The following is a 27,717-nucleotide window of genomic DNA, read 5'->3' as shown; positions in this document are numbered from 1 at the left end:
CGGGAGAAAGATGAGGCTTTCTACTCCCGTAAAGATTTACACCCTCGGAAACTCTTTATAGGGTCACTATGAGTCGGAACCGACTCAACGGCACTTAACAACAACAACAATGCTCATCTTAAAGGAAGCTTGTTTCCTGTAAAAAGAGATCACAGTAAGGGTCAGTGGTTGTTCTTGAAGCCAACACATAGCTGAGTTAGCATAAACCTAAGTGTGTCAACCTCCAGCTGAAGAACTGAACTGTTTTTTTCAGGAGCATCAGTTCTACTGTTTATGTGTCAAACCTGGTATTTCAGTAAGGCTGGTGAACAGAAGGTGGTTACTGATGCTTTTTTGGCATTCCCGTGGTGCTCCTGCGTGAGAGGAATCATCGGTTGCATCCTGGTTGCTCTGAACAGTCAACCTGTGTTTTGTTGCCATGGGGCCTGGGAGATGAGAATCAGAAGTGATGAAGCCCAAAGGTGTTTTTATTCATAATAATGCTTTTCCATATTGCATATGAATTTTACTTGTAGAGAAATGTTGGGTTGTCTGCATCCATTTAGTGTGAGATGTTTGTGTTGCAGAATAGAAATCCTTTTGTGGTTTATCCTCTTAATGCGTAACACTTAAGAGTTTAAGAATCTCCGGGCCAAGTAAAGCATTACTAGATCAATACTGCCAGCTGGGGGTGGGGGGTGAGAGTTAGCTGTGCTTTGGAAGACGTCTACTGTGGACACGAACGTCATTTAAAGTCTAGAAAACGGCCTCCAATAAAAGTCAAAACAGTTGAAATGTACTTTTAAAAAACATAAATTCTAGCCTTGGCGGGAATACTTGATCTTTTAGTCTCTCTTGTAAAGAGCAGTAGCGCAATAAAGGGAGCATTGCCCCCTGCACAGTGAAAGCCATGCTCTCGGACAGGGAGAGAGGCAGAATCTCTTAATCATCCCCTTAGAGTCCCAAGCAAACACTTCTGTGTTCTTAGGAAAAGTTGACCATTGAATATAAGGTAAAATACGTAACTGTTCTTCTCAATAGGCTGATTCCCAAGAATTCTTAAGAAGGAATAGAAAGTCCAAAAGCAGTTACCATAGTGAAAAACGTTTCTATTTTTTATTAAGAACCTAGTTATAAATGGTTTTATTTAAATAATTGTATGCACAAAGGAAAAATGGGTATGAAGGTATCTCAAACAGATCTCTGCAGGGTCATTACTGTTGTTTGTTAAGTGCAGTGAGTTGCTTCTAACTCATAGCCACCCTGTATAGGCTTTCCAAGGAGCAGCTGGTGAGTTTGAACTGCTGACCATGTGTTTCGCAGTCCAGTGTTTATCTTAAAGTAACATACCAGGAGTCCACAAGAGCAAGGAAGCCTTTATCTAAGATACCAACATATGAAGCTGTTGTTTCTCAACATACTCCACTTAGGTCGTACACTTCTATATTTCTATCTCTCCACCCCTTTCCCTAAGAATTCTGTGCTCTTCTTTTTATACCACATCAAACAGTAATTTTGGAATACTCAAGGGGCTCAAACCATGTTCCTTTTCAGTGTTCTTTGAGTTTGCGGAACAAAGAGAAGCCTGAAGGAGCAGGAGCAGGGCTGTAGGGTGAATGGAGTAAGGTAACAAAATCCTGATAGGACATGGTTTGCTATCCTCCAAGAACCAGAAGTACGTTACTGAGATGGAAAACAAGGCCTCAACCAAACATTACTCACCTTTTTCTCATGAGTGCCGTTTCATTAAAACTTCTTCCCAGGAAGGCCCCATGATTGCCCTGTGTCCTTCAAGAAATCTTTCAAGATTACTCCTTAGGGATCACGAAAACCATTTGCTATAACCTTGTAACCACTCTGACTTGAATGTAACTGACTAGCAGATCCCTTTAAAAGTCATTGTTTTGATGGATTTTTTTTAAAGGCACCCTAATAAAATTAACACATGTGTATTAGTGTATTCCTGAGATACCTCATCTACAGCCATCCACTGACCACAGAGGCAAGTTTAAACACATTATGTTTGGAATGACCCCATGCATGTATGAACTGGAAACCAAGTAGCATTACTTTTTGACCTCCCCTTGTATTTTGTATTGGTACTTCGTTTAGACATTTACATGGGGCATTTAAAAATACATGAAACTAGAAGTCGGGACTGAGCGTGGATGGTATCTAACAACAGCAAGTCTTCATGGTTAATCTAGGCCAGAACTTCCCAACCTGCGGCCTGATCATTAATTCCTTCTTGTGGAGGCTGTTTTATGCATTGTAGATTGTTTAGCAGCATTCCAGGGCTCATACTAATTGGATATCAATAGGATACCCCTTCTGTGATAAGCAAAAATGTCTTCAGGCATTGCCAAATGTCCCCTGGGAGGCAAAATCACCCTTACTTAAGAACTAGTGGTCCAGGCTAGGAAATGTAGCCAATGCCTGAACAGATTCCCTCTTGATAGTATCTACAGCATGGTTTTTCCTAACTTTAATTGGTAGCGTGAGCAAAGAGCTTGAAACATAGCCTCTATTCTTAATAGCATCTGGTTTTTAGAACAGGCAAGGTTGGTTTTCATATTTTGAAAAATATGTGTAGACAAAGTTTTCTCCAAAGTTTCCTTTAAAAATGTATTTTTGTTTATTTCATGCCAATTTATTCTTTTTTTTTTTAATCCCATTCATGTAACTACAGTTAGCCCACTTCCCCTCTGTGGTTCCTATTTGCGTTCCATCCACACCAACATTTTTTTTAAATTTAAGATTACAAAGCAAAATTCGTATGAGAGTGATTACAAACTTGTCATTCTTAGCTTAGTGACAGCCAAGAAAGTGTTACTGGAAAAAATGCTTCAGAATTCTTTCTGCAAGGTTTTAATACTGTTTCTTTCTCCTGTTGTTGTTGTTGTTAAGTGCCGTCGAGTCGGTTCCGACCCATAGCGACCCTGTACAGGGTTTCCGAGGGTGTAAATCCTTACGGGAGTAGAAAGCCTCATCTTTCTCCCGCGGAGCGGCTGGTAGTTTCGAACCGCTGACCTTAAGGTTCGCAGCCCGATTCGTAACCACTACGCTGTAAGAACCTTAAAGTTAAGAGTTAGAAAGACCCTCAGAGATTTGTCCTACTCCAGGCTATCACTTTTCAGATGAGGACACTGGTTTAGTCAGGTGGACTGAGTTATCTAAGGTTTATAAAAGGTAGCTAAAGTTGGGGAACGAGAAGCAAATCTCCCATACAGATAAATTCAAATTAGTTGTGTAGGTAAACCGTTCCCAGGGAGGGGAATGGCATTGTGCTTAGTGATTTTCTTCCACAGAGTACACTGTGGCAAGAAGAGTTCCTACATAAGAGGCAACCCTATAAATACCACCTTCATCAGGTGATTCAGGTTAACATCCACAGTGATGTCATGTTGATGGGATGAGAGTGGCACTTCAGTGGTGTGGTCTTCTTCCCCCAAACACGTGTCCTTACTCTAATCATGAGAAGAACAGCAAACAAATCCCAACGGAGAGACGTTCTACAAAATGCCTGGCCAGAACTATGCCGAACTGGCACATCACCCAAAACGTCAGAAAGTCTGAGAAACAGCCACAGCCCAGAGGATGCTAAGGAGATGTCATAAGTGAATAGAATGTGGTGTCCTCGATGGAAGCCTGAAACAGGAAAAGGGTACTAGGTAAAAAGTAAGGAAATCCAATCAGATGTAACACTTAGTGAAGTGCCGTCAAGTTCGTTCCGACCTACAGCAACCCTGTGTAGGGGTTTCAAGCAGCAACTAGTGGGTTTAAGCCACTCGGCTTGTGGTTAGCAGTCCAGTGCGTATCCTACAGTGCCACATCAGGAAGTTTGGTGAATAGTAACATATGTACCATTGCAGTGTAAGATATTAACTACAGTGGAAAGTGGCCTTGAGGTATACAGGAACTCTGTACTATCTTTGTAACTTGTTTGAAATCTAAAATTATTCTTAAAAAAAAAAAAAAAAAAGGAAAACAAAAAATTGTGGCACAGTCTTCTGGCTGTCATTCCCCAAGTCCTTACCGGTCACCACATATGTGTGGTATTGAGAAGAACTCCTTAAGGGCCCAGCACCCTTACAAATAAATGAGTTAGTGGTGTGTTTGAAAGAACCTGTCCTTCACATTTTCATGCCTCCAGTTCTTTTTCTTATAATACTTTCTACATTCACAGCAGAGAGTGAGGAAGAAGATGAAGTTGAAATGGAAGTTGAAGACCAGGATAGTAAAGAAGCCAAAAAACCAAACATCATAAATTTTGATACCAGCCTGCCAACATCCCATACCGTATGTAATTTAGTTAGACGTCTAAATGTGATAAGAGTACATTCAGCTATTTGACACAAATTTCTGCAAACACGTGACGACATTTTAAAAGTCATAATACAATGCCCCTGGGGATAACTCTTTGAGAAATTATTCTATGGTTAGGTTTTTTTTATTTGTTTACTAAATTAATTAATTTAGTGATTAATTTGCACAAGTATTTTTTGTTCTTTGCTATTAGCAGTTGGTTGGTTATGTGTCGAGGAGTCGGTTCTGACTCATAACGACCCTGTACAGGGTGTCCGAGGCTGCAAATGTTTACGGGAGCAGAAAGCCTCATCTTTCTCCTTTGTAACAGCTGGTAGTTTCTAACTGCTGACCTTGCGGTTTGCTACCAGAGCTCAGCTCCAGGGTGTTACTTGATGCGCTGCCTTTTTTTTTTTTTTTTTGCACTTCCATTTTATACTTCACATTTATGATATATGGACATAGAGTTTAGTCAAAGTATATTCAACTTGAAGGTAGGTAATTGTGTAAGAGAGTCTTCATAATGCTTTTTGCAGCTAAGATTCAGAATTAAATATTTGTGTGGGGTGCTTGTGTACTGAGTTTATCACTTTCCTCCATTTTTAGTCTTTTCGTGTGATTTGCTCAGTAGTTTATGGAACTTCAGTTTGTAATACTCCCTGTCATGACAGTGCCCATATGCGTGTTCTTTAATAGTACCTGGGCGCGGATATGGAAGAGTTTCACGGCAGAACTCTGCACGATGAGGACAGTTGCCAGGTGATTCCAGTCCTGCCCCAGGTGGTGATGATCCTGATTCCTGGGCAGACATTACCGCTTCAGCTTCTCCGGCCTCAGGAGGTCAGCATGGTGCGGAATTTAATTCAGAAAGACAGAACCTTTGCAGTTCTTGCATACAGGTAATATAATAAATTTGCTAAACACAGTCCCTCTCCTGTGTCATCAAAAGAAGAGGCCAGTGTTGAAGCTAAAGCCCACCAGTACTCTGTTCAAGAGGTTAGAGGACAGACCAATTAGCTAATAATATGTGATAACACATTTTGTTGACAAAAAGTTTGAAAGTGCAGTATGGAGCTTTTGTTATTTTCATTACCATCTAAATCAGATAATTATATCACACAATTGAACTTCCTGGGATTTGAGATTTTTAAATCATTTCTGTATAATGTTAACCTTTCTAAAATCTTATTTTCAGGAACTGTCTTTAAAAAGAAAAAGGGTATTTACATTTTAATGTATAAAGGATTAATTTTCCAACAAGAGTGGCTTATTCTTTCTCTGTTTGTTAAAAGTTATAACTTGTACTGCTAACTGACCAGTGGTACATTGAAACTAAACTTCAAGTATCTGCTGGCAAATGGAGGAAATCATCCGTCAGGGAGCCTTTCCCACCAGGGCAGTACTACTCGAGTCACCAGAAATGAAGATTTCGTAGGAGAAAGAATGTTTGGTGAGGGAAGTCAGAGTTTGAACCCCTTTTAGTTCTAGATGATTTCTGGTGACTAGAAATCTTCTTATTTTCCTGCTGTGCTCTGAATATGTTTCCTGAAGCCTTACTATATGCATAGTCCTCCTTGTGGTTTAAAAATTAGCAGATTGTTTTGCAATAAGGGCAGATTGCTATACATTGTTTTTCTGTATGAATTGCTTTTCAGCCTTGAATATCTTGAAGTCACATTTTCAAAACTTTTTCTTCTAAAAATCTGCCTTTGCAGTAATATACAGGAAAGGGAAGCACAGTTTGGCACAACAGCAGAGATATATGCCTATCGAGAAGAACAAGATTTTGGGATTGAGATAGTGAAAGTGAAAGCAATCGGAAGACAAAGGTTCAAAGTCCTTGAGCTAAGGACACAGTCAGATGGGTAAGAAATGAATTGTATGTTAAAGTTGTTTGAATATATTATGACTTTTTATTATGTCTGTTAAACTTTAAACATTTTTTTTTTAACTTTTAGTTAGTGTTTCTCTTTCCTTTGAAGGCATAGCTCAGTGGTTACCAACCTTGCTGTACATTAAAATCACCTGTGAAGTTGTTAAAACTGTAGAAGCTGGTGTTTCAACCTCCCCTCCCATGTGCAGAAAGTGTGTTACTCTTACATGAGGCTGCAGAGTCTCCTTTAACATGATTTCCAGGTGATTCTAATGCCCAGCCATGTTTGAGATGAGTGGTGGTACCCCAGAGAGAAGCATCCTTTGGATCAGGACCTCCCTTTAGAGCACAGGGGTGGAGGGTGGGAGACCAGCTTCTGCTGGCTCAGCAGGCAGCTGGCGTTTGTGGCATTTCCTGTGACATTCGGGAGCCCTGTTGATTCTAGCTGCCAAGTGTGCCTTTTATGTTTCCGTCTTCAGTGTGCATGTTTATCACTCAAACGTGCTGTGTACTTAGTAACTCCTCACAATTTAAAGAGACATTGATGGAGAGCAGTAATTTATTTTGGCATGGCTATCATGGTTGGGGGTGTTTATGAGTTCAAGGAAGGCTTTTCTCATTTTTGTGGGTTTTTTCATTATTTTTTCTTTTAATCTAGTTCACCGTACTATATCCTCTTTTAAAAAGTAAAAATTAAAACCAAGCATTTTTCCTGATCATGCATGTGATCTCTTCAGGCTGTGGTTCTCAGCTCTGGTGCATAGGAATCACCTGTGAAGTCTGGTAAAGACCGAAATTCTTTGGTTCCACTCCAGTCCTAGTGAACTAGTCTCTGTTCTGTAGCCAAAGTTGAAAATCTCTTCAGACCTCTGTGTTGCACAGGTAATATTTTCTGAACACATGCAAATTCAGAGCTTTTTGTAAAATAGAATAGGAGCTGCAGGAAGGCAAGAGTACTGTGTGTTTGGTTAACATAGTGAGCACTCATAAACACTACAGAATTAGTGAAAATATAGCTGAATCCAGCAGCCTTTGGGTGCTAGAGAGAGCGTAGAGGTATGTGGTGTGGTTGCCAGAGTCCTTGAGGGTTGTAGTTCTTCCTTCCCTGGAGCCTCCCAGAATGTTCCTGGTGCTAGTCTGCAAGTACTCTTCTCATTCTGCTGCCACTCTCGGCTTGATGTATGTCTCTTCCCTCCACTGATACGCTGCTTGAGAACAATGATGGCAGTTTAGTTACTGTATTTTATGCAAAGAACGCACGTGCACACATTGTGGCAGAACTCTTGCGCATTAGGTTCCTATGTGCTCTGTGCACATTTTATGTGTGTGCTTGTTAGTTATGTAGCTGCTTTATTTGTGAAGAATACAGTCTGTGTCCATTTAGGTCACTAGATAATACGTGACTACGTGACCATGACTCCCTGAGGGTTCTGCGTTGTTTTGGTAGCAGTTCCATATCAAGTACTTCCTATCTTTATGGTTACCGAAGTTTGATTGTTTGTGAAATGATTTTCCAAAAAACATAAAGGAAAATTGATTTGTGGAAAGCATATTTCTCAAACTGTCTTAACACCATTGACTATTAGTGATGGAAAACCTGAACACAAGATGGCAGTAGACCATTAACTCAGAGAACAGCAGGTCAAGGCAAACATCAGATTTGACTTTAGTAAATATAGTCATCAAACCAGTAGGGCTGGGAAAAGACTTGGAAAGTGCACATTCTTCTTAGGACTCCCTCAGTCTGTTATTAGGACAAGTCACAGAAGGGAGTCTGTCTGAATTTAGAAGTCTTCCTAGAATGACATTTCTTCAGCTGCTGCCACTCTCATAACCACTTTCACTGGAAACGGTGAGATGAAGGCAGTTGGAGGCAGTATTGTGGAGTCTCCTTTTCCAAACGAGTAAACAAGCATTAGAGAGCTTCAGTGGTTAGTCTGAAGTCACACAGACAGTAAGCAGCAGAGGCGGTAGATTCTAGGTCTCTGACTCCCAATCTAGTGCTCTTTCCTCTGTCCCAGAACTCTCCTAGAGCTCATTTGAAACTCAAGCCTGTTTGCTTTTCTCCAGTAAGGCATTTGTTTTCAACATAAATACCCTTTGTATATATAACAAAAAAAAAAATCTTCTAACTGTGCCTGAGTTAAAAGTTTTTATTTGGTATCTTTTGAATACCTGGAAATTAATTTTGTTTTAAAGTTATCATTGAAATTTAGTAGAAGTCTTCTAAAATTCTCTAATATTTCTTAACATGTATAGAGGAGGAGGAGAGTAGTACTGTATTTGGAATAACAAGAGAAGTCCTCTGTCATAATTGAGACCAGTTGTCCGTCCAAAAAAGTTAATTAAAGCTGGAAATAGTAAAAATATATACATATATCCTTTAAACCTTTTATTTTTATTTAAAATGTGTAAAGGTACATTTGCTTCCTTTTGATTTGATAGCGAGACAAGGTCTTATCTCTGAATTGGTTCAGCACATTGGATTTGGCAGTAACTAGTCTTTCTGGTATAAACCACCTACATAACCATAATCACAAAAGTAACTGCCAAATTAGGAGTAAACAAAACTAACTGACTTTAAGAGCAAAACTCAGCTGCTGGAGCAAGAACCAGCCTTGTGTGTATATCACAGCCGCTGGGTGGGTTTAGTAGAGGCGACACGAACGTGACTTCATTCTGTAAGGCAGTCCATACTGCCTGACTGTAGACCAGGGACCCAAACTGTCTATATGCTGAAGTCTTAGATCCCAGCCTTCATCTCAATACCTCTCATGTTAGTGCTTGTGTCAGAATAAAATTACAATTCTAGCTACCAGTTGTAATTTCTAACTTGCTTATAGATAACCTGGAAGAAGAATAAGAAATATAAAGATGTTTATAGGATGGTTTTGTGCTTTAAAAATATGATTTGAAAGTATCTGTATTCCTGTATCAGGTGAGGAAAATTGAGATTTCATTTTTAATGAACTCTAGAAATACAAGAATATTTGAACAGAGTTGATTTTTTAAATCATTTTTGTAAGTTATGTAGATAACACATTTTCTAAATGTTTTTAATGAGCTTGCCAGACGGAAATGTAGTGTAGTGACTCTAGTATTGTGGTTAAATTAAAGCTAGATATTTTCAGACACACTGAGCTGTTTCATTTAATAAATAGAAAATCCGGAACCCCATTCATGACTGGTTGCTGTGAAAGACCACTGTTGTTGTTACGTGCCTTCAAGTTGTTTGGTTCCGACCCATAGCAACCGTATTTAGGGTTTCCAAGGAGTGACTGGTGAGCATGAACTGCCAACCTTGTGGTTCAAACCGACTTTGTAGCCTAGTCCGTTAACCCACATCGCCACAACAGATCTCCAAAGTCCACTCTGAAAGACTTTAATGAATCATGAAGCAAAGACTTTTGACTTACCTGACCCTGTCATTCTGGCACTGTTGTTCAGCATTTGTATGTACTGTTACACTCTACATTTCAAAAGTGACTTTCTAAGAGGCATAATGCTTCCAGAAAACAGCTCACAGGTAAAATCTGGTTTTTGGCTTTAGTTTACAACAATGTTTTTGCAGTTATGGTATTCTTAATAAGCATGTAGTTTAAATACTTGTAGATTAAAAACAAAATAAGATGCATGTTTGCGTTCTTGGCATGTTCACATTGATTTTAGGATGAAAAAAAGAATGCTAGCAGAAATGAAGTCTACGTATAATCCTCTTTCTAATCTCATTTTAACTCACCCCTGTGAATGGGAACTTGATTTTCTCTTCTATTTAAGTTGGATGACTTAGAGAAAGGATAGGTGCAAGAGTCAGAGATGGGAGTCGTGGATTTTTAAAGAATTTACAAGTACATTTAAAGTGTGAATTTAATCAGTAGTTGATTTTATAAAACTTGGTTTCATTTATACACTCTTAGTATTTATCTGAATTGTTAAAACCTCCCTTTCCACATCAATGAGATTGAAACTCGGTACTTTAGGTTATGTTTGGTTTTAACTTAGTATGATTTATAAAATACAGTGTTTTCTAACATGCTTCAATATCTTAACACACTCAATTAATATGTTTAGAAAGAAACCTTGAAAATCCTAGTATTTAAAATTCTCCTCATTATTTAGAAACTTACATTTTGAGTTAGTATATCTTAAAAATGAACACTGTGCTTTGTTCTTTTTATTTTAGAATCCAGCAAGCTAAAGTGCAAATTCTTCCCGAATGTGTGTTGCCTTCGACCATGTCTGCAGTTCAGTTAGAATCACTCAATAAGTGTCAGATATTTCCTTCAAAACCTGTCTCCTGGGAAGACCAGTATTCATATAAATGGTGGCAGAAATACCAGAAGGTGAGAAACTAATTTTTTATGAATCTTCAAAAAATAAAGGCAGGTTGGTTTTTTCCTGTTGTAAGAATGACACATAAACAAGTCTCATGATTCATTCCCAGACACCTTCGGTGGCAGCTCTCCAGCTGAGATTGATCATAGTTAGAGCTGCTCAAAATTTCTTAAGCAGCTATTTTTGCATAACAAAATTTGCATTTGTAGAGAAATGTCAAACCAGCTATGAGGTATTTTTGCTGTTATGTTTTTTAACTTATTTTTCAGTTAGTCTGAGATTTTTAATGCCATAAGAATCTCTTTTTAGATCAGATTTTTGGTTCTTTAGCCATACACACATTAAAGAAACGTCTAAGTTTGGGGCAGCACAGAGGAATAGTAGAACTTGTTTATTTTCTTCCAGAATTGTGATAGACGTACTTTTCAGTTATTGTTTAGTAAAACACTGTTCACATCACAAAGATTGGCTTGAGATATTTTTGTAGTTTGTTGCTGCATTGTTGGCTCCATCTGATGGCAATGGTATGTACAGCTGAACCGAGGCAGGGATCAGCCTCACAGGTTTTGGTATGTTGGAGGCTGTATTTGCAACTGTTGTGGTATCATTCCTTTTCATTCATTTGGCTTCCCTCATTTTCCTTTGCCCTGTGGTACCAATCATGTGTGCTGTTGTAGTCATTGATCCCTCTCGTGGGATTGCCACGGTAAAGCGAGACAAAAATCTTGCCATCCTCTCTTTAAGGGGCATTATGGTTATACTTCTTCCAAGACGGTTTTGCTCATTTTCCCGTGGTGTATGTAGTATTATTCGATTAACACCACAGTTCAAGGGCTTCAGTTCTTTGATCTTCACTTTGCAAAATTTTAATTGTCTAGCTTTCGCATGCAGATAAGATGATTAAAAAGATCATGGCTTGACTCAGGTACACTTTAAAAACAGGTCTTTTATAGCAGATTTGCCCGGTGCAGCACTCTTTCCATGGGCATTCACTTTTGACCCAAGTAGAATGAAATCTTTGACATCTGTTGTGTTCTTTTTATTTATCAGGATGTTGTTTATTGATCCAGTTGTAAGGATTTTGTTTTCCTCATGCTGAGGTGTAATCCTACAGCAGGCTGTAGCCTTAGATCTGTATCAGTAAGTGCTTCACGTCCTCTTCACTCAGCTGCAGGGCTGTATCATCTGTGTTAATGAATCTCCTTCCGATCCTCATGCTGAAATAATTCTTCTAGTCCAGCTTTTTGGATTATTAGTTCAGCATACCAGTCAAATAGTGTGGAGAAAGGATACAACTCTGGTGCACACTTGTCCAGATGTTAAGCCATGCAGTATCCCTTAATTCTAGCTGAATGATTGTCACTTAGTGTATGTATTGATTCCACAAGAGCATAGTTGTTCTGGAATTCCAACGATTTGCATTGTTACTCTGATTTGTTATGATCCTCACAGTTAATGCCTTTGCATACTCAGTAAAGCATAGATAAGCATTTTTCTGGTAGACCCTGCATTCAGGCAAGATCCATCTGACATCAGCAATGATTTACCTCATTTCCTGTCCTTTTCTGAATCCAGCTGGAATAATCTGGAATTATTCTGTCAGTGTACAGCTATGTGGTTGTTAACTCAAGCCATGTTGGGTATGATTGATAGCAACCCTCTGTAGGGTTTCTAAGGTGCACCTGGTGGGTATGAACCATCGACCTTTTACTAGCTTTTGATATTAATGACATTATTTGGTAATTTTCATATTGTTTGATTTCCTTGGAATGGGCACAAATACATATCTCTTCCAGTCAGTTGCAGGTAAGCTGTTTCCCATGTTTTTGACATAGATGAGTAAGGAGTAAGCACTTCCCCTGTTGCATTTTGATTGAAGCTAGTTTCCCACCAACGTGTGTTGCTGTTAGGTGCCATCAAGTCGATTGCGACTCACAGCCACCCTGTGTGGGGTTTCTGAGGAACAGCCTGTGAGCTTCAGTCGCCAGCCGTGCAGTTCAAATGGCTTTGCAGTCTGGCGCATTAACCCACAGTGCCACACCAGAGCCTTGTTTTATGCCAGTGTCTTCAGCACAGATTGGATTTCTTCCTTTGGTACCATTGGTTCTTCATCATATGCCAACTCCTAAAATAGTTTAAAATGAAGCAAGTTCTTTTTGGTACTGTGATTGTATTCCTTCCATCTTCTTTTGGTGCTTTCTGTATCTTACCACTCAGTTTTTTATTCAATGAAATCCTTCATTATTACAATTCAAGGCTTGGATTTTCTCTTTAGTTCTTCTGACTTTGAGAAATGCTCATCATCATATTTTTCCCTTTTGACTTTCTAACTCTACTAAGTTCTTCACATTGGAAAGCAAAAGTTGGTTTAAGATTAAGTGTTCTTTAGAAGTATTTTTGTTTTGGCTTTTTTTTTTTTCGGTTTGAATCTCAAGGTTGATGGTTCAAGTTCACCAGCTGCTCCTTGGGAACCGTAGGCATTGATTCTTAAATTCTTTTAAGCTAGATCATTCTTTTAGGGGGAAAAAAAAAAAATTGATGAAGCCTATTTCTTCTACCCATCAGTGAGTGGTATAGTGAATATGTATGATTTCTGCCTGAAGAAAAAGATTAATTTCTAATTTATAATAAATTGACATTTTGAGGTTTATCTATTAAAAGTGTGTAAAGACAACTTTCATTATAACATTAGAAATCTTGTATTATCATCCCCTGCTCTATCAAGTAGAGTAGTGAGGGTTTTAAATTTTACCATGGAGTAGAATTGGATCCTAATGTATATAAATTAATATAGATTATTCATAAGGGGACACCCCGTGGGGTGCAGATGGTTAACATACTCACCTGCTAATGGAAACATTGGAGGTTCAAGCCCCACCAGAGGTACACAGCTGAGAAAAAAGGCCTGGCGGTGTACTTGCAGAAGGGCAGCCAATGAAAGCTCAGTGGTGCTATTAGAATCAACTGAGTGGCGAGTGATGTTATTGGTACGGAAGTCTCATACAGTGATTGATCAGTATGCCACCGCTTTTTGACAGGTTTCGGTGGTAGAATTCATCCAGTGTTCAGCTAGAACTTGGAGCAAGGCAGGCGCTTGATGGGCGTCAGGCTCCTTCCTGTAGCCTTCTTGGTCTCCTAGTGTGTATTTTAGTTGAGCAGTCTGTGACATGGGATATGCTGTTTTAATGCATGTTTCTTACAAGATTCCCAAGTCCTGCTGTGACTGTAGACAAAGTACTGGACTGCTTAGTGAAAGGTCGGCAATTCAAACCCACCAGCCACTCCCTGGAAACCTTCATTCCAATTGCAGCTAATGTGGTCAAACAATATTGAAATGGCCTTCATTTTGCAGGCAACTTTTGTATGACTCTGCAGTACGTCTGTCGTTAGACATGATACACACACAATACATGAAGGGAAGTCAAAAAGTATTGCTGCTAGGGTTCGTTCTTACATGTGTGGTTTCATACTAGACGTGATAGGCTTAACCATATGTCTGTGATCAGTGGATGGCTGAAGACAAGTTTTCTCAGTAATGCATTTGTCGTAGTCTCCTTGGGGTGCCTTCAGAAAACAAATACAAGATCCAGTCACAACAGTAGCTTTTGAGAGGAACTACTGGGCCAGTTCAGTTAAAGGTAAAGAAGTCAGAAGGTTATGATAACTGCTTTTTGGGATTCCAGAGGGGTCGTAGATTTTTCTCAAAGGAAGATCATTGGGACATAGACGTTTCAAGAAAATTGAAAACTGCTTTAGTGAGAGGAGGCTAGGGAAGCTGCGCTGAGGCATGGTTTCTCGTCTTTGATTGTAGTGAGGGCTGGTCTACAAGAATAGCATTGACAAACTGTACCCTGTCATTGATCTTGCCCCTTCAGATGTCTTTAGTTCCCCAAACTCAAAAAACATTTCAAAGGAACACAATTGTTGTTAGGTGTCATCAAGTCGGTGCTGACACATAGCGACCGTATGCATAACAGAAGGAAACACTGCCCAGTCCTGGGCCAACCTCACTACTGCTACCATGCTTGAGTCCATTGATGCTGAGTCCCTCCAGTCAAAGCTGCCATTTTGACCTGATATAATTGAAAAGTGCATAGTTCTTTGGAGAAGGGTTAGCGCCTTGGAAACCCCACCTTCAGATGTGCGTAGAGGAGATGTCAGGAAATAATAGCTTCACATTCTGGTATTTGTATGTTTAATAGCAGGTTCTAGGATTCTGTAGCAGTCCTTTTTGACTCACCCTTGTACTTCTTCCCTTGTTTCTTGCAATAGTAGGACAGTGGGAGGTTTTGCTTTCTGTGTTTATTTGTTGACATAAATACACTTAAGCTGTGTTTGTCATGGTGGACCAAAGTATGGGTATGTAATGTGAGCTGAAAATACCGTTATTTTTTGTTGTAGTAAAGTTCATGGAGTTATTGTACTTGTGTTGCATTTTCAAATGATATCCTTTATATTCATTTATATTAATAGTTTACCATAGTAAGACAACTAGTTAACTTTTTAATCCATTTAAAAATCCTCAGTTAACTGCAAATGCAAAGTTTTAAACAGAGGATGAAAGTAATTCCTGACTGATAGTTCTATGTCCTGTCTCCTATGTCTTATAGTCTTAAATCTGAACTTGGGTTTGACATAGGAATGTCTGATGAGTAGAGCACCTCATCTTGTTCACATTGAGATCAGAATTAGCCCTTTAAGACTGGGTTGTCCTGCATCCTCAAGAACAAGAGAAGATAGACCTGCCAAGACTGAGGGAGCACCTACATTGTGGGGCTAGGTCTTCTGATCTTTCTCCAGTTCATTGTGAACTTTTAAATATTAGCCCTCAGTTGTTTTAATATTCAAAGTTGGCTAAGAGCTTAACAGAAGGTTCTAAGATGCTAAGGAAGAAAAGCATCAAATGTATTAGGAGACACAGATTCCTTCATCAGATGCAGTTTTCAGATGTCCTAGAGGGATCCCCTTGTTTAAGTTTAAATGGAATTTTTTAGGTTCTGAAATTTGGCATCTATTTCATTAGGCTCAGAAAAATTGCTGGCTGATGTGTTTTAAGCTTCAGGTGACATATAAACTCTGTTGAATATTAAAGAGACCATTTAGAGCCTGTGTGTGAGCATTCAGAATTGGAGAAGGAAGATGGCAGGCACCACCGGGACGGATTCCATATGCACTTGGTCTGTGAGACCATCACAGTGCTTTGGCTTACTGTACATTTAGCTGGACGTAACTTACCGTGGGCCTGGAATATGCAGTAGTTGCTTGACTTTAGATAGATCTGGGGCTCGATTCACCCCTTGCTCTGTAGAGTTTGCTCACATCTGACTCCTGTGTCCCACCGTGGTCTGAAGCAGCACAACTCCATGTTCTGCCTCCTGTCTAAGTCGTTAGGGGAGTCAGAGTGGGAGATGCTTTGATGTGTCTGAAGTGACTCTGGCTGATCAGGTTGCCAACAAAACTGATGCTTTAAGGATCCACATGTATATAGTCTTCCTATGAGGTAGTCAGTTAGCTTTGAAACTGCATAGACCTCTCTCAACATTTGCCATGGAAAATCAACCATCCCCAAGATAAGAAATGTATTCAGCTTCCAGAAGTGTTCCTGTGTGATTTTCCATTCTGCTAGACGAGCATTAGAGAGATTGAACACATACCACACTCAATTAAAGCCTCAGGCCGATGGAAATACAAAGCCCTCTTCCTCCTAGACACCACTTTGACTCTGAGATGTGGCCTTGGAACCTCATTTTTACTTTGTTTTCCAATCACAGTGACTTTTTCTAGTCATTGGGTTTAACACAGGAAAGTTGCTCAGAAAGAAGTGAGGAAAGTTAAAAACCTATTTAGGTTTGACTTGAATGCTTGCCAGGACTACTGGCTTCATTTATAAAGCCCTTATATATGAATTGGAAAATCGTTGATTATGAAATTTAAAGAAAAATCAAATGTAGAAATAGTCAGAAACTGATCATCTTTTAGTCATTTTGAAACTTGAAAGCTGTAGTTGCACCTGCTTTTCGTAGAGCAGAGAGAGCTGCACACTTGTTCTGAATAGCAAGTCTTTCAAATATGGGCTTTCGGGTGCTGTTAAGCCTCCTGGGAGAGTTTGGTGGTGGCTGTGTGCTGTGGAGTCGGTTCTGACTCATAGCAACCCTATACAGGGTTTCCGAGGCTGTAATGATGGCAGACCTGCACTAAAGAATGTGTCCGAATGACCTTTCATATGGCACTGTGGGTTAATGCGCCATACTAAAAAGTCATTTGAATCGCAAGGGCAGCGGTTCAAGCTCATCAGCTGCTCCTTGGAAACCATATACAGGGTCGTTATGGTCAGAATCGACTCAATAGCACTTAACAACATAGGTAAATCTATATGATAAATTTTCAGAAGTGGGATTGTTGGGTGATCTTGACAGATAAAGGAGGTTATTGATTCTCCCATTGTCAACGTTCCTCCGCCATGTTTTCTGTTGTTTGATTTAATGACTTTACCTTTAAAGTTCTGACCCATTTGCATGTTATCTCCTATAGGGTGAAAAGTATGGAATCAGTATTTACTTTTTTTTCAGATGGTTTCCATTGTCCTATTTCCTAAAAAAGCCCAGTTTTCTCTTAAACAGATTTGAGTTGCCACCTCTACTGTAGATCAAATTCATGTACTAGGAGGCTTCTGAAAGTATATGGGAAAATTCCATTATCTTTTAATTCTGTTTTTTCACAGACTTTTTGAAGTCTATCGTCATAAGTGTTCTTTTTTCTGCTCGTTGGTCTGTCTGTTTATACACCACCAACATACTAGTTCACCTGTCGGCAAAATATTATTTATGTAGCTGAAGATATAGCTGTTATTTTTTGACTACCCATTACCCCTCCATGACTTTAATGACTATTAAGGATTCACTTTTTCATATCAGCTTTAGAATTGTTTTTGCATTGCTCCATAGTTATAGGAGTAGAGGCATACATTGGAGACACTGCAGGTTTGCTTCCAGACCACCGTAATAAAGCTAGGGTCTCAGTAAAGCAATTCATAGGAAGTTTTTGGCTTTCCAGTGCATATAAAAGTTAGACTCAGCCTACAGTGTAGTCTGTTAGGTGTGCAATAGCAGATTGAGCTCTTATGAGAAGGAGAGAGCTGACATAAGTGAACCCCCCATGCTATTGGAAGACTGGTGACTTGCTTGATGCAGGGTTCCCAAAAACCTTCAGTTTTAAGATTAAATTTTTTTTTAAAAAAAACCCCTGCAATATCTGCAAAGTGCAATCAAGCAAAGAAAGGTATGCTCATAGAAAGAGTGGTGACAATACTTGTCTCTTTTTATGTTTAAAGAGAAGAAAACCGTACACGTCCTGATTTCCCTGGCCTGCATGCATTTGTGTGTGCTCGTCTAGCACATCATCGCCTGAGTCAGGAAAGAGATGCTTTACCTCCACAAGGAGGAATTTGATAAATGAAGGAAAGAAGAAAATCTGGTAGCTCTTAAAATGTTTGGAGAAATTTTTTTTATCATTTACATTCTCAGTGTGACAAGATTTGACACAATGACTACTTTGCACGCTCTGTAACGGGAAATCAATGGTAATGATTTCCACCTAGACGAGAGTAAGTAGGAAAGTATTGCTCTAGGATTCCCGTTCATCTCTGCACAGGTGTGTTCCAAACCCACTGTGTGTAAGCATGTCTCCGCAGTCAGTTCTCTCAATAAGGCACTTGTCCTAGTCTCACTGGGGTGCCTCCAAAAAATACGATGATTTGTGTCGTAGAAAAAAACTTGAGATCTTGGCAAATACCAAATTTTAAACAAAATTCAAGTGAACATCTTCCTCAATCACTGAAGTTTTACAGCAAGATTATGGGAATGCTGCCCAATAATAGTTACTAGATGGATCAGACATTTTAAGGGAAGTCTGGAAGACATCAAAGATGATCCAAGAAGAAGAAGAGTGTCAAGCTTAACAAACTGTGGCTTAAGTCCAAAACCTGGTGGAAGGGAGACCATAGGGTTACCACTGATGGCGTAGCTACTGAAGTTGGGATCTCCCATGGTTTGGCATTTTCAATTTTAAGCAATCGTACTGACCTTAGCAAGTTTTCAGTTTCGTGGGTGCCAAAAGCATTATATGAAGATTAACTCAGCTACTTAAAGAGCTAATCTTTTAGTCAGATGTACACTTGGAAACCCTGTGAGGCAGTTCTATCCTGTCCTTCTGGGTTGCTGTGCATCAGCATGACAGCAGTGAGGTTACTGTATGATTTTGTAACAGTACTTATCTTTGTATTCTACTTTCACCTTCTTCTAAATTCCTTGTACTTGGAAGATGCTTTTGGGTGAGCTTCACAAGTTGTGTGGTTTTTTTTTTTTTTTTTTTCTCTTTTCTCTTCACATTCAACTTTATTTGGAGGCAAAGATACACCGTAGTTGTAGGGCTTAAAAATGGATGGATGTGTGGTAGATTGCTTCCACATAATGGAGATTCGTTTTAATGGCCTAGAGTCCTCGTGTGGCACTGTGGGTTAATGGGCCATACTGCTTTGAACCATAAGGTCAGGGTTTCCTTGGAAACCCTCTACAGGGTCACTATGCATTGGAACTGACTCAGCAGCGCCTCCCCACCACAACAAATGCCTTCTGTTAATACTAAATCCTGTTCTCAGAGTGGAGAAAAGATTTAAGTGCATAAACTTTTAGGCTAGTATTAGAATTTTCTTAAAAGTTTAACACTTGGTGGTGGTTGGTGGTTATGTGCCATGGAGTCAGTTCTGACCCATAGTGACCCTGTACAGGGTTTCCGAGGCTGTAAATCTTTACGGGAGCAGGAAGCCTCATCTTTCTCCCATGGAACTGGTAGTTTCGAACTGCTGACCTTGGTGGTTAGCAGCCTGATTCCTAACCACTATGCTATCAATATTACCTGGATTTAAAACAGAGCCTTTCCAATTCTTCCAGAAAACAAAACAGATGTCTTAAATTTGAGGCTTAAATTTTGGCAGTTGCTCTGGAAAAAGCTAGTTAATCTTTTCAGCTGTGCCTCTCTACAGTGTGTATATTTAACTCTATGAAGCACACCATAAATAGAAGTAAAGAACTTAGTAAGCATAGGTAATTGATTCATCAAAAACATTGGGGCTTGGTCGGGGGATTCATATATGTTTAGAGTCTGTCACATTTAAAAAGTAGGCAACAGACACACGAGAGTGTAGCGTGTTCACGTTCACAGAACATAGGTCCTGGCGCGCAAATGATAATCACCTTGACTCAGTCTGTAGCTCTTAATATAGTAGCACACCCTGGTGTATATTTAAAATATTTGGAAGTAATGTAATAAATAAATGCTCTTGGTTTCGTTATGGGCCATGGGTATGTCCCCCAAATTACATGCCTTTGTACTATGAAAGTGATGATAATTCAATGTGTTAAGTATTCATTAAGGACTGAATTGGGAGTTTCTTCATCAGCCATCCAAACCTTGTCTCTAGAGTAGTTTCTCGTCTCCACAAAAATGACTGTTTCTATTGTTGTCTTCACTGGTAGATCACAAATGCATAAAAATACCTGATAGAGTTCCTACTGTGCGTTACGTAACAACTCATGGAGCTCTGGTAGGATAGTGTTACGAGTCAGGCTGCTAACCTCACGGTCAACAGTTCGAAACTACCAGTGGTTCCACAGAAGAAAGATGAGGTGCTTTCTGCTCCCATTAAATATTTACAGCCTAGGAAACAGGGTCACTAGAAGTTGGGACCGACTCTATGGCACGTAATCACCACCACCACCAATAGGATCTCAAAACAGTATGTGAATGAATGGTGGCTGGAGTCAGACTCTTCTCTATACACACACACATCCTGGCAAATCACTGTGGTGTGCTTTCCCTGTTTCCTTATCTTTAAAATAGGGATACAACCACCAGTCTTTTAGGATTCTTGTAAGATATATAAAGTCCTTGGATTACTATTACTACTGAGTAGTCGATTACCTGATAGCATTTTGTATGTGCTTTGTCTGGTACAATCTGTGGTGTTTGTTACTCTTGTTGTAGGAAGTAAAGGAGAATTCTTGGAGTACCTTAGGGATTACAGGCGCGCTCCTCAGGCATAAATTACTCCCTGGACATGTATTCTGAGGCCATCCTAGACCATCTGTGGTGGTGTTACATGGTGTCCAGTCGGTTCCAACTCACAGACGCTGTGTTTCTGAGGAACGGCTGGTGGGGGTCACCCACCGACTTTGCAGTTAGCAGTCCAGTGTTTATTCTACAGCTCCACACTTAAGTGCTGTCAAGTCAGTTCCTACTCATAGCAACCCTAGTGTTTCCGAGGAACAATTTGTGGGTTTGAACCGCTGACCTTGTGGTTAGCAGTCTATGTTTACCCTACAGTATCATACCAGGACTCCACTACAATGTTGTCAAGTGCTGTTGAGTCCGTTCTGTCCCATAGTGATACTGTATAGGGTTTTACCCAGGAGTGGCTGGTGGACCTGAACCATCGACCATGCGGTTCAAACCAACTTTGCAGTCCATTGCCTTAGCCCACAGTGCCACACCAGGACTCCGCTACAATAGTTAGCCTCAAAATAAATAGTATATTGAGCCCAAAATCTTTTTCCCTAAAAAATTTGGTGATTGGAGCTCTATCCAGCTGGTTAGTCTTTGAGAACAAGTGTGTCCTCTTCCTGTTAGGTCCCCTTGAGCGACACCTCCAAACCAAAAGCCCTCATGTTGACTCTAGACAATCTCTTCAGCATGTTTGGCTCTTGATTCTGAAAGCTGCCATTTTGAACCATCACACAGGAGAGTAGCATTATTGCCTCTTACAAATTTGAGTCTTCTCATTGGTTAGCCAAGAAGCTGAGGTAGCTTAGTGGTTACGAGTTGGGCTGCTAATTTCAACGTCAGCAGTTCGAGACTACCGGCTGTTACGTGGAAGAAAGATGAGGCTTTCTGCTCCCGTAAAGATTTACAGCCTCAGAAACCCTGTATAGGGTCGCTACGAGTTGGAACCGACTCCATGGCACACTACCACCAACTGGTTAGCTCATAATCCTTACCTGAGGTCCTGTTTACATGTGCCAGATACCCATGCTTCTCCACTTCTTGCCTGCTCCTTTGGATTTTCAAGTGCAAGAATAAAATCTTTTGTTGAATTTTGTTTTTCTTACTTCAGTCTACTTTAGTCTTTTTAGTCTGTGAAGTCAATTCTGACACATTGACCCTATATGACAAAGTACAACTAACCACCCCACAAGATTCCCCAGGCTGTGATTGTTACGGGAGCCAGTCATCCGCTCTTTTCTTCCACAAAGCGGCTAGTGGATTGGATTCGAACTGATGAATTCTGTTAGCAGCCAACGCTTTAACCATTGTATCACCAGTCCTCTTGGATGTACTTGATTCCTTTTTCGTTTCCTAGCTCATGTTACATATTAAGTTTATTTACCATAAAATTATAAACATTTATACATATGTAGAGTTTTTTTGTTTTCTCTGTGTTGAAAAATAGGATGCTCTATTTTTTCTCTGCAGCTTTGATATGCATTATTCTTTGATCAGGTGTGCAGTATTCCCTAGTGAAAACATGCTACTGTTGATGGATGTTTGTTTCCAAGTTGTTGCAATTAGTAGTACTGCTGTAGTATATCCTTTATTTTTGAAAGAACATTTGCTTCTCTTCAAAATTTTCGATTGTTTTTGAACATTTACTCTTCCATATGAACTTTGGATTTTTCTAAATTCCAATCTCATTGTTATTACTTTAGATCTATATTTTGAGAACTGATATAAATCTACAATTTACAGTTTTAAGTATAATGTACATTTTCGTAAGGATTTAGCATGCTTCTGTTTAGCTCCCAAAGCAAAACAAATGGAAGAGATGCATTTAATGGTTTTGTTTCCCCTGAGTTTCATGAAATGGGGACTTTAATTATGAAGTCGCAAGTATTTTATTCTACTTAGAATTGTCTCCGTTTTTATGTTTGCCTCTGTGGTGATTCAGTGGAGACCCATGAAGTTTTTACAGAAAGTTTGGTTTGTATTTTATGGTTTGCACTGCAGATACTTGGCAAGTAATTACTAGTGTAAATGTGTATAAATGTGGTCTACTTAGTAGTAGTATGATGATTAGTAACTGGAAAATTTTAGACATTTTATTGTGAATTGAGTGAAAGTTGACAAAAAAGAACATCAGTTTTACACCTAGCAAATCAGTTAACAGTTTAATTTAGCTACTATATTCTTCCATGTCTCCCACTACCTGTATCTTTCCTACTAACTTCCCTCTTCTTCTGCCTTATCACCGGATGTTAACATGTGTCTACCCTCTAGCTCTTGAATTAAATCCCCACCTTGTAACAGTCACAGATTGTACATTTTATTAAGACATTTTACAATATCGGTCTCAACAATGTTTGTCCTTTTGAGATTGACTAATTTCACTCAGCATAATGTCTTCCAGGTTCATCCATGTTGTGTGAGGTATTGTGCAGATTCATTGGCATTTTGCAACGCTGCATAGCATTCATTACATTGTGTGTATGCACCAAACTTTAACTGTTTTCTGCTGATGGAAATTTAAGCTGTCTCCATCCTTTTGATGTATCTTTTGGAGATGAAGTATTCTGTTTTCTTATCCATTATTCTCCGTCCCTTCGCTGGCCTTTTAATCCATTCATATTGAATGTAATTAACCATAGGTATGACTAGATTGCTGTCCTATTGCTGTTTGCGGGGATGGAATGCTGCTGGTTTCTTTTGTTCCGCATGATATTCTGGGCTGAGTTCACTTTGCTTATGGGTTTTCTACTAAATATTTCTGATTTTCCTGTTTTATTTTTACGAGCAGGTATTTTTTCCGGACAGTTGACAGTATATACACTGTAGTTCATTAAACTTTCTTCCCTTTCTAAAAGTCTATTTTATCTTGAAATCTATTTGACTTCCTTGGCATTTGGAAGTTCTGTATATATACACTATTCCCGCTTTGTGCTTTGGAGTTGATTTCACTATAAATTGTTACCTCTGGTTCCATTTTCAGTCTTGTAGGTTTGTTTTACTTTAAATACTTCTATCTTTGGATTGGAGTCCTGGTGTGGCGCTGTGGGTTAATGCGCCAGACTACAAGGCCGTTTGAACTGCAAGGTCAGCAGTTCAAGCTCACCAGCTGCTCCTCAGAAACCCTATACAGGGTCGCTCTGGGTCAGAACCAACTCAACAGCACTTTAACAACAGCACCAATCTCTGGATTGATTTCTAGGTGGTGCTGTCATATTGTGGTGATCTTACATTGTTGTCTGCTGCTGTTGGTTCTCAGTCCAGAGAACACCCTGTAGCATTTTTTGTGACCTCAGTCTGGTCATTACAAACATACTTCCTTGATTTTTTTGGTAATGTCCTAATTTCACCACATTTGAGGGACAGCTTTACTGGGTATATCATTCTTGTTGGGCATTTTTAAATTTGAGGATTTTGAATGTGTTATTGCCCTCTTACCTGCATCATTTTTGCTAAGGCATCAGAGCTTAGATTTTACACAGGTTCTCCTGTGTAGATAAAATTTTGTTTCTTTCCAAGTGTCTGTCAGGATTCTTTCCTTGATTATGGTTTTGCACAGTTTATGATGTGTCTTCGCAGTTTTCTTTTGGGATCCATCCTGTTTGGGGTTCATTTATCTTTTGGAAAATTTTCTTCCAAGAAGTCTTTGACAATTTTTCCTAATTTTTATCTTGTTCAGGAATTGCGATCACCTGTTACATTTTATCATGGTGTCTCACATAACTCTTAAGCTTTGAGTATTCTCATTCTTGTCTTTTTTAAGTTTTTATTGTGCTTTGAGTGAAAGTTTACAGGGCGGAACATCAGTTTTATATTCAACAAATCATACACCTTATTTCATTACAATGATTATGATCCCCTCCATGTACCTTCAGTTAACAGTATTTCTATTAATTTTAGCTTTTTTTTTTTTAATAATCTAAATGACCAATGGCTTTTTCCATGAATCTACAATCTGAATCTAGAGTCCTCGGCTGCTCCCTCTCTTGTTCTTCTTTGTGATTCTTCTTCTAGCATACTAGTATTGAGAGATTTGTGTTCAAGTTTACTAATCCAAGCTTCTGCTGCTTAGAATTTATTCAGTGTCTTGTCCATTTCTATAATTTTAGTATTAACCTTCTGGATTTCTAATTACAGGTTTTACATGGTTTCAAAATGGACGTTTAGTCTGTTTGCTCTTGTAGTGTTTTTCTGAATTCATGTAAAATTGTTTGTGTGTTCTTGCTTTCCTCGATCTTTTTGTCAGTCCTTTGAAGGTACCTAAATATCATTCTTTTGAAATGTTTTTCAGGTAGTTCCATTATGTTTTCTTTCTCAGAAACATTTTCTAACTGCATCCTGGTTTTTTTGTGAGTCATTCTCTCGTTTCTTCGTGTAAGCTAAAATTGGTTGTTGTCACCAGGACATTGTGAGGTTATTGTATTTGTGTTTAATTGGTGATTTTTTTTTTTTTTTTTTGGCTCTTACTATCGCCTATGGATATAGGTAGAGAATGGAAAGTTTGTGCGGCGTTCTTGTCTACCGTTTGTTCATCTCAGTTTAAGATGGCTTTGGCTGGTGTTGGCTGCTATCATTGATCAGGTGGTACAGGAGCTGCAGAGGGTGTGGTTGTGGCTAGGCTGTGTGCTTTCTCTTGTCTGGTGGTGGTGAAGTGCCGTCAAATTGGTTCCGACTCATAGCAACCCCATATAGGGTTCCTGAGGGAGCAGCTGATGTTTGAATTACCAATCTTGTAGTTCAATCTGAACTTGCAGTCCAGCACATTATCCTGCAGTGCCACACCTAGGACTTCTGACAGATAGCAAAGAGAACCCATCTCTCTCTCTCACACACACACAATAAACAAAAGCAAAATAAACAAACAAGGAACCAACAATGAAAAGAGAAAATAATAAAGAGAAAAGAGAAATACAAACAGGCAGCAACCAGGAAAAAAGAATACAGTTAAGTATATAGAGACAAAAGAGGGACATGGAATTGCAGCTATAGAAGAGAAAAAATAAGGGGGGGAAAAAAAACAGTTAAAAACAGAAAAGGAGCAGGAAAGTGGAGCTGTAGAAGAGAAAAAGAGTAAATAAAATTTCAAAAATACCTAAGAATCAGAACCGACTCGGTGGCACTTGTTCCATGTATCAGTAGTTAATCCTGCATCACTGTGTTTATTTCATTAATTTTACCCCTTGTATAGAGGTTGGCCCAGGATCAGGCAGTGTTTCGTTCTGCTGTGCATAAGGTCGCTATGAGTTGGTACCAACAATAACATAGATAAGCCACAATTGGTTTATCCATTCTCTTGTGTATATTTGGATTGCCTACAGATTTTGGTATTGCAAATAAAGTTGCTTTTCGGTACACAAAAGAAAAAATTAGGGAGAGTGAAAATGAAGAGAGAGTAATAAAGATCAACTGGGGAGAGGAGGAAATGAGAAACAGAAAAAGGAAAAACAAAAGTAGAGACAGAATAAAAAATCAAGGGAATGGAGGAAAATAGAATAAACAATGCAACAACAACCAAAAAATCTTCAAAACAAAACAAACAGTGTAGCTGTAGCTGTTGGGCTCAGAGGAAAAACTCTGGAGGCTCTTAAGGCCAAGGAACTCAAGGGTAGGTGTGGGAGGGATGTGACAGCACTTCTTGTCCCTAGATGAGTTCCTATGTTCAGGGCCCTCCCTCTGGAAGTAGTTTGGGGAGGCCCTTGATGAAGCTGGTTTCAGTGTCAGGACCATAGGGCAGCCAAATGCTTGTCTGGTGGTTCTGTGGGTTCTATAGGTCCGGAGCTTTAGCCCACCTGAATTCTGACCAAAGGTCCCAACCAAGAGGGTCTGAGCTCCTGGAGAACAGTGGGTGGACGAGTGTGGGAGCTGGCCTTCCCTTTAGTTACCAGGGGAATAAATGTGGGGAGGGAGCAGAGAGGAGGATCCTTTTCCTGTCATGTGTGAATCTGCTTAGCTAGGCTACCTTCTAGTACCCAAAGCTGCTCATGAGATAGTCATGCCGTTCACAAGTCAGCCTCTCTCTCTCTCGCCCTATTTGCTCATCTTCACCTTCCAGCAAGCACTCAGTCCACTTCTCTGACCTCTCCTCTTTAGATTAGACTTCTAGGATCATTTGTGCATTTATTTCATCTCTTGTATCTTTGTTGTGGAAGATCTGTGTAGTACATCTGCCTGGTCTGCCATCTTGCTGGAAGTGCTTAGTAACTCTTTAGGTTCATTTTATTTTTACTAAGATATCCTTGGCACTGAAGTTTCACATTTTAAATTTGGAAATTTTTCTAGGAATCCAGATACTTTGCTTTTGTTAAATGTTGTTGAGTCAGTTCTGACTCATAGCGACCCTGTATAGGGTTTCGGAGGAGTGGCTTGTAAACTTGAACCACTGATCTTGTGGTCCAAACCAACCTTGCAATCCAGCACGTTAACCACAGTGCCATACCAAGACTCCAGATATGTATATGTATATATATGTAAAATAATTTGAAGGATGTAAAAATCACCATTGTCTAGACTTGAGTACAAGTATTTTTTAAATGTTGTTCTTTTCCACTTTATTTTGTGGGTTTTTTAAAGTGATTTTTTCCTCCCCACAGAGAAAGTTTCACTGTGCAAATCTGACTTCATGGCCCCACTGGCTGTATTCCTTATATGATGCTGTAAGTAACGTAACTGAAAACTTTTTATGTCTTGGATTACAAGAAATCTTAGGCTGTCATGCTCTGTGGTGTTTTACTTTTGAAATAGTGGCATTTGCTAGAAGGCGTAGGAGTCAGAAATCCTGCTGGGCAGATTCTGCCTCTTAATTTTAACATTTGATTTTTACAGTGGCTTATAACTTGAGTGTAAGATACGAGACTCAATGGTTTGTGAAGCAGCCCATTTGAAACTTTTGAGTACATAACTGCTCTACACTTAGAATATCAGTCCTCTACTTGGACACACTGTACAGGGTTGCATTGAGTCCGAACTCATGACAGCACTTAACAGCAATACTGTTTCGGTGTTTGTCTAAACATAGCAATTTAGAGCTCCTCATCATTATATCATCATTATATCTGGAGTCCTTGTGTGGCGCTGTGGGCTAATGTGTCAGACTGCAAAGTCATTTGAGAACTGCAAGGTTGGTTGTTCAAGCTCACCAGCTGCTCCTTTGAAACCCTATACAGGGCTGCCAT

General features: G+C 39.4%; 1 protein-coding gene across 2 annotated transcripts in view; it reads left to right on the top strand.

The window, feature by feature from the left end:
• Window positions 1–27,717, top strand: part of CRBN (cereblon) — a 34,038-nt gene that overhangs the window by 2,314 nt on the left and 4,007 nt on the right. Inside the window, exons 2-6 of one of the 2 annotated variants that reach the window (XM_006868666.1) lie at window positions 4,169–4,278; window positions 4,981–5,183; window positions 6,000–6,149; window positions 10,341–10,500; window positions 27,136–27,198. In XM_006868666.1, coding sequence (XP_006868728.1) covers window positions 4,169–4,278; window positions 4,981–5,183; window positions 6,000–6,149; window positions 10,341–10,500; window positions 27,136–27,198 — 686 coding nt within the window. Of the gene's footprint in view, window positions 1–4,165; window positions 4,279–4,980; window positions 5,184–5,999; window positions 6,150–10,340; window positions 10,501–27,135; window positions 27,199–27,717 lie in introns of both variants that reach the window. The other variant, XM_006868665.1, reaches the window with a different exon arrangement.

This window comes from Chrysochloris asiatica, unplaced genomic scaffold (assembly GCF_000296735.1).
Source record: "Chrysochloris asiatica unplaced genomic scaffold, ChrAsi1.0 scaffold00121, whole genome shotgun sequence".
NCBI classification, from domain to species: Eukaryota; Metazoa; Chordata; class Mammalia; order Afrosoricida; family Chrysochloridae; genus Chrysochloris; species Chrysochloris asiatica.
The sequence above is the reverse complement of the archived record's forward strand: the minus strand, read 5'-3'. Positions and strand labels throughout refer to the sequence as shown.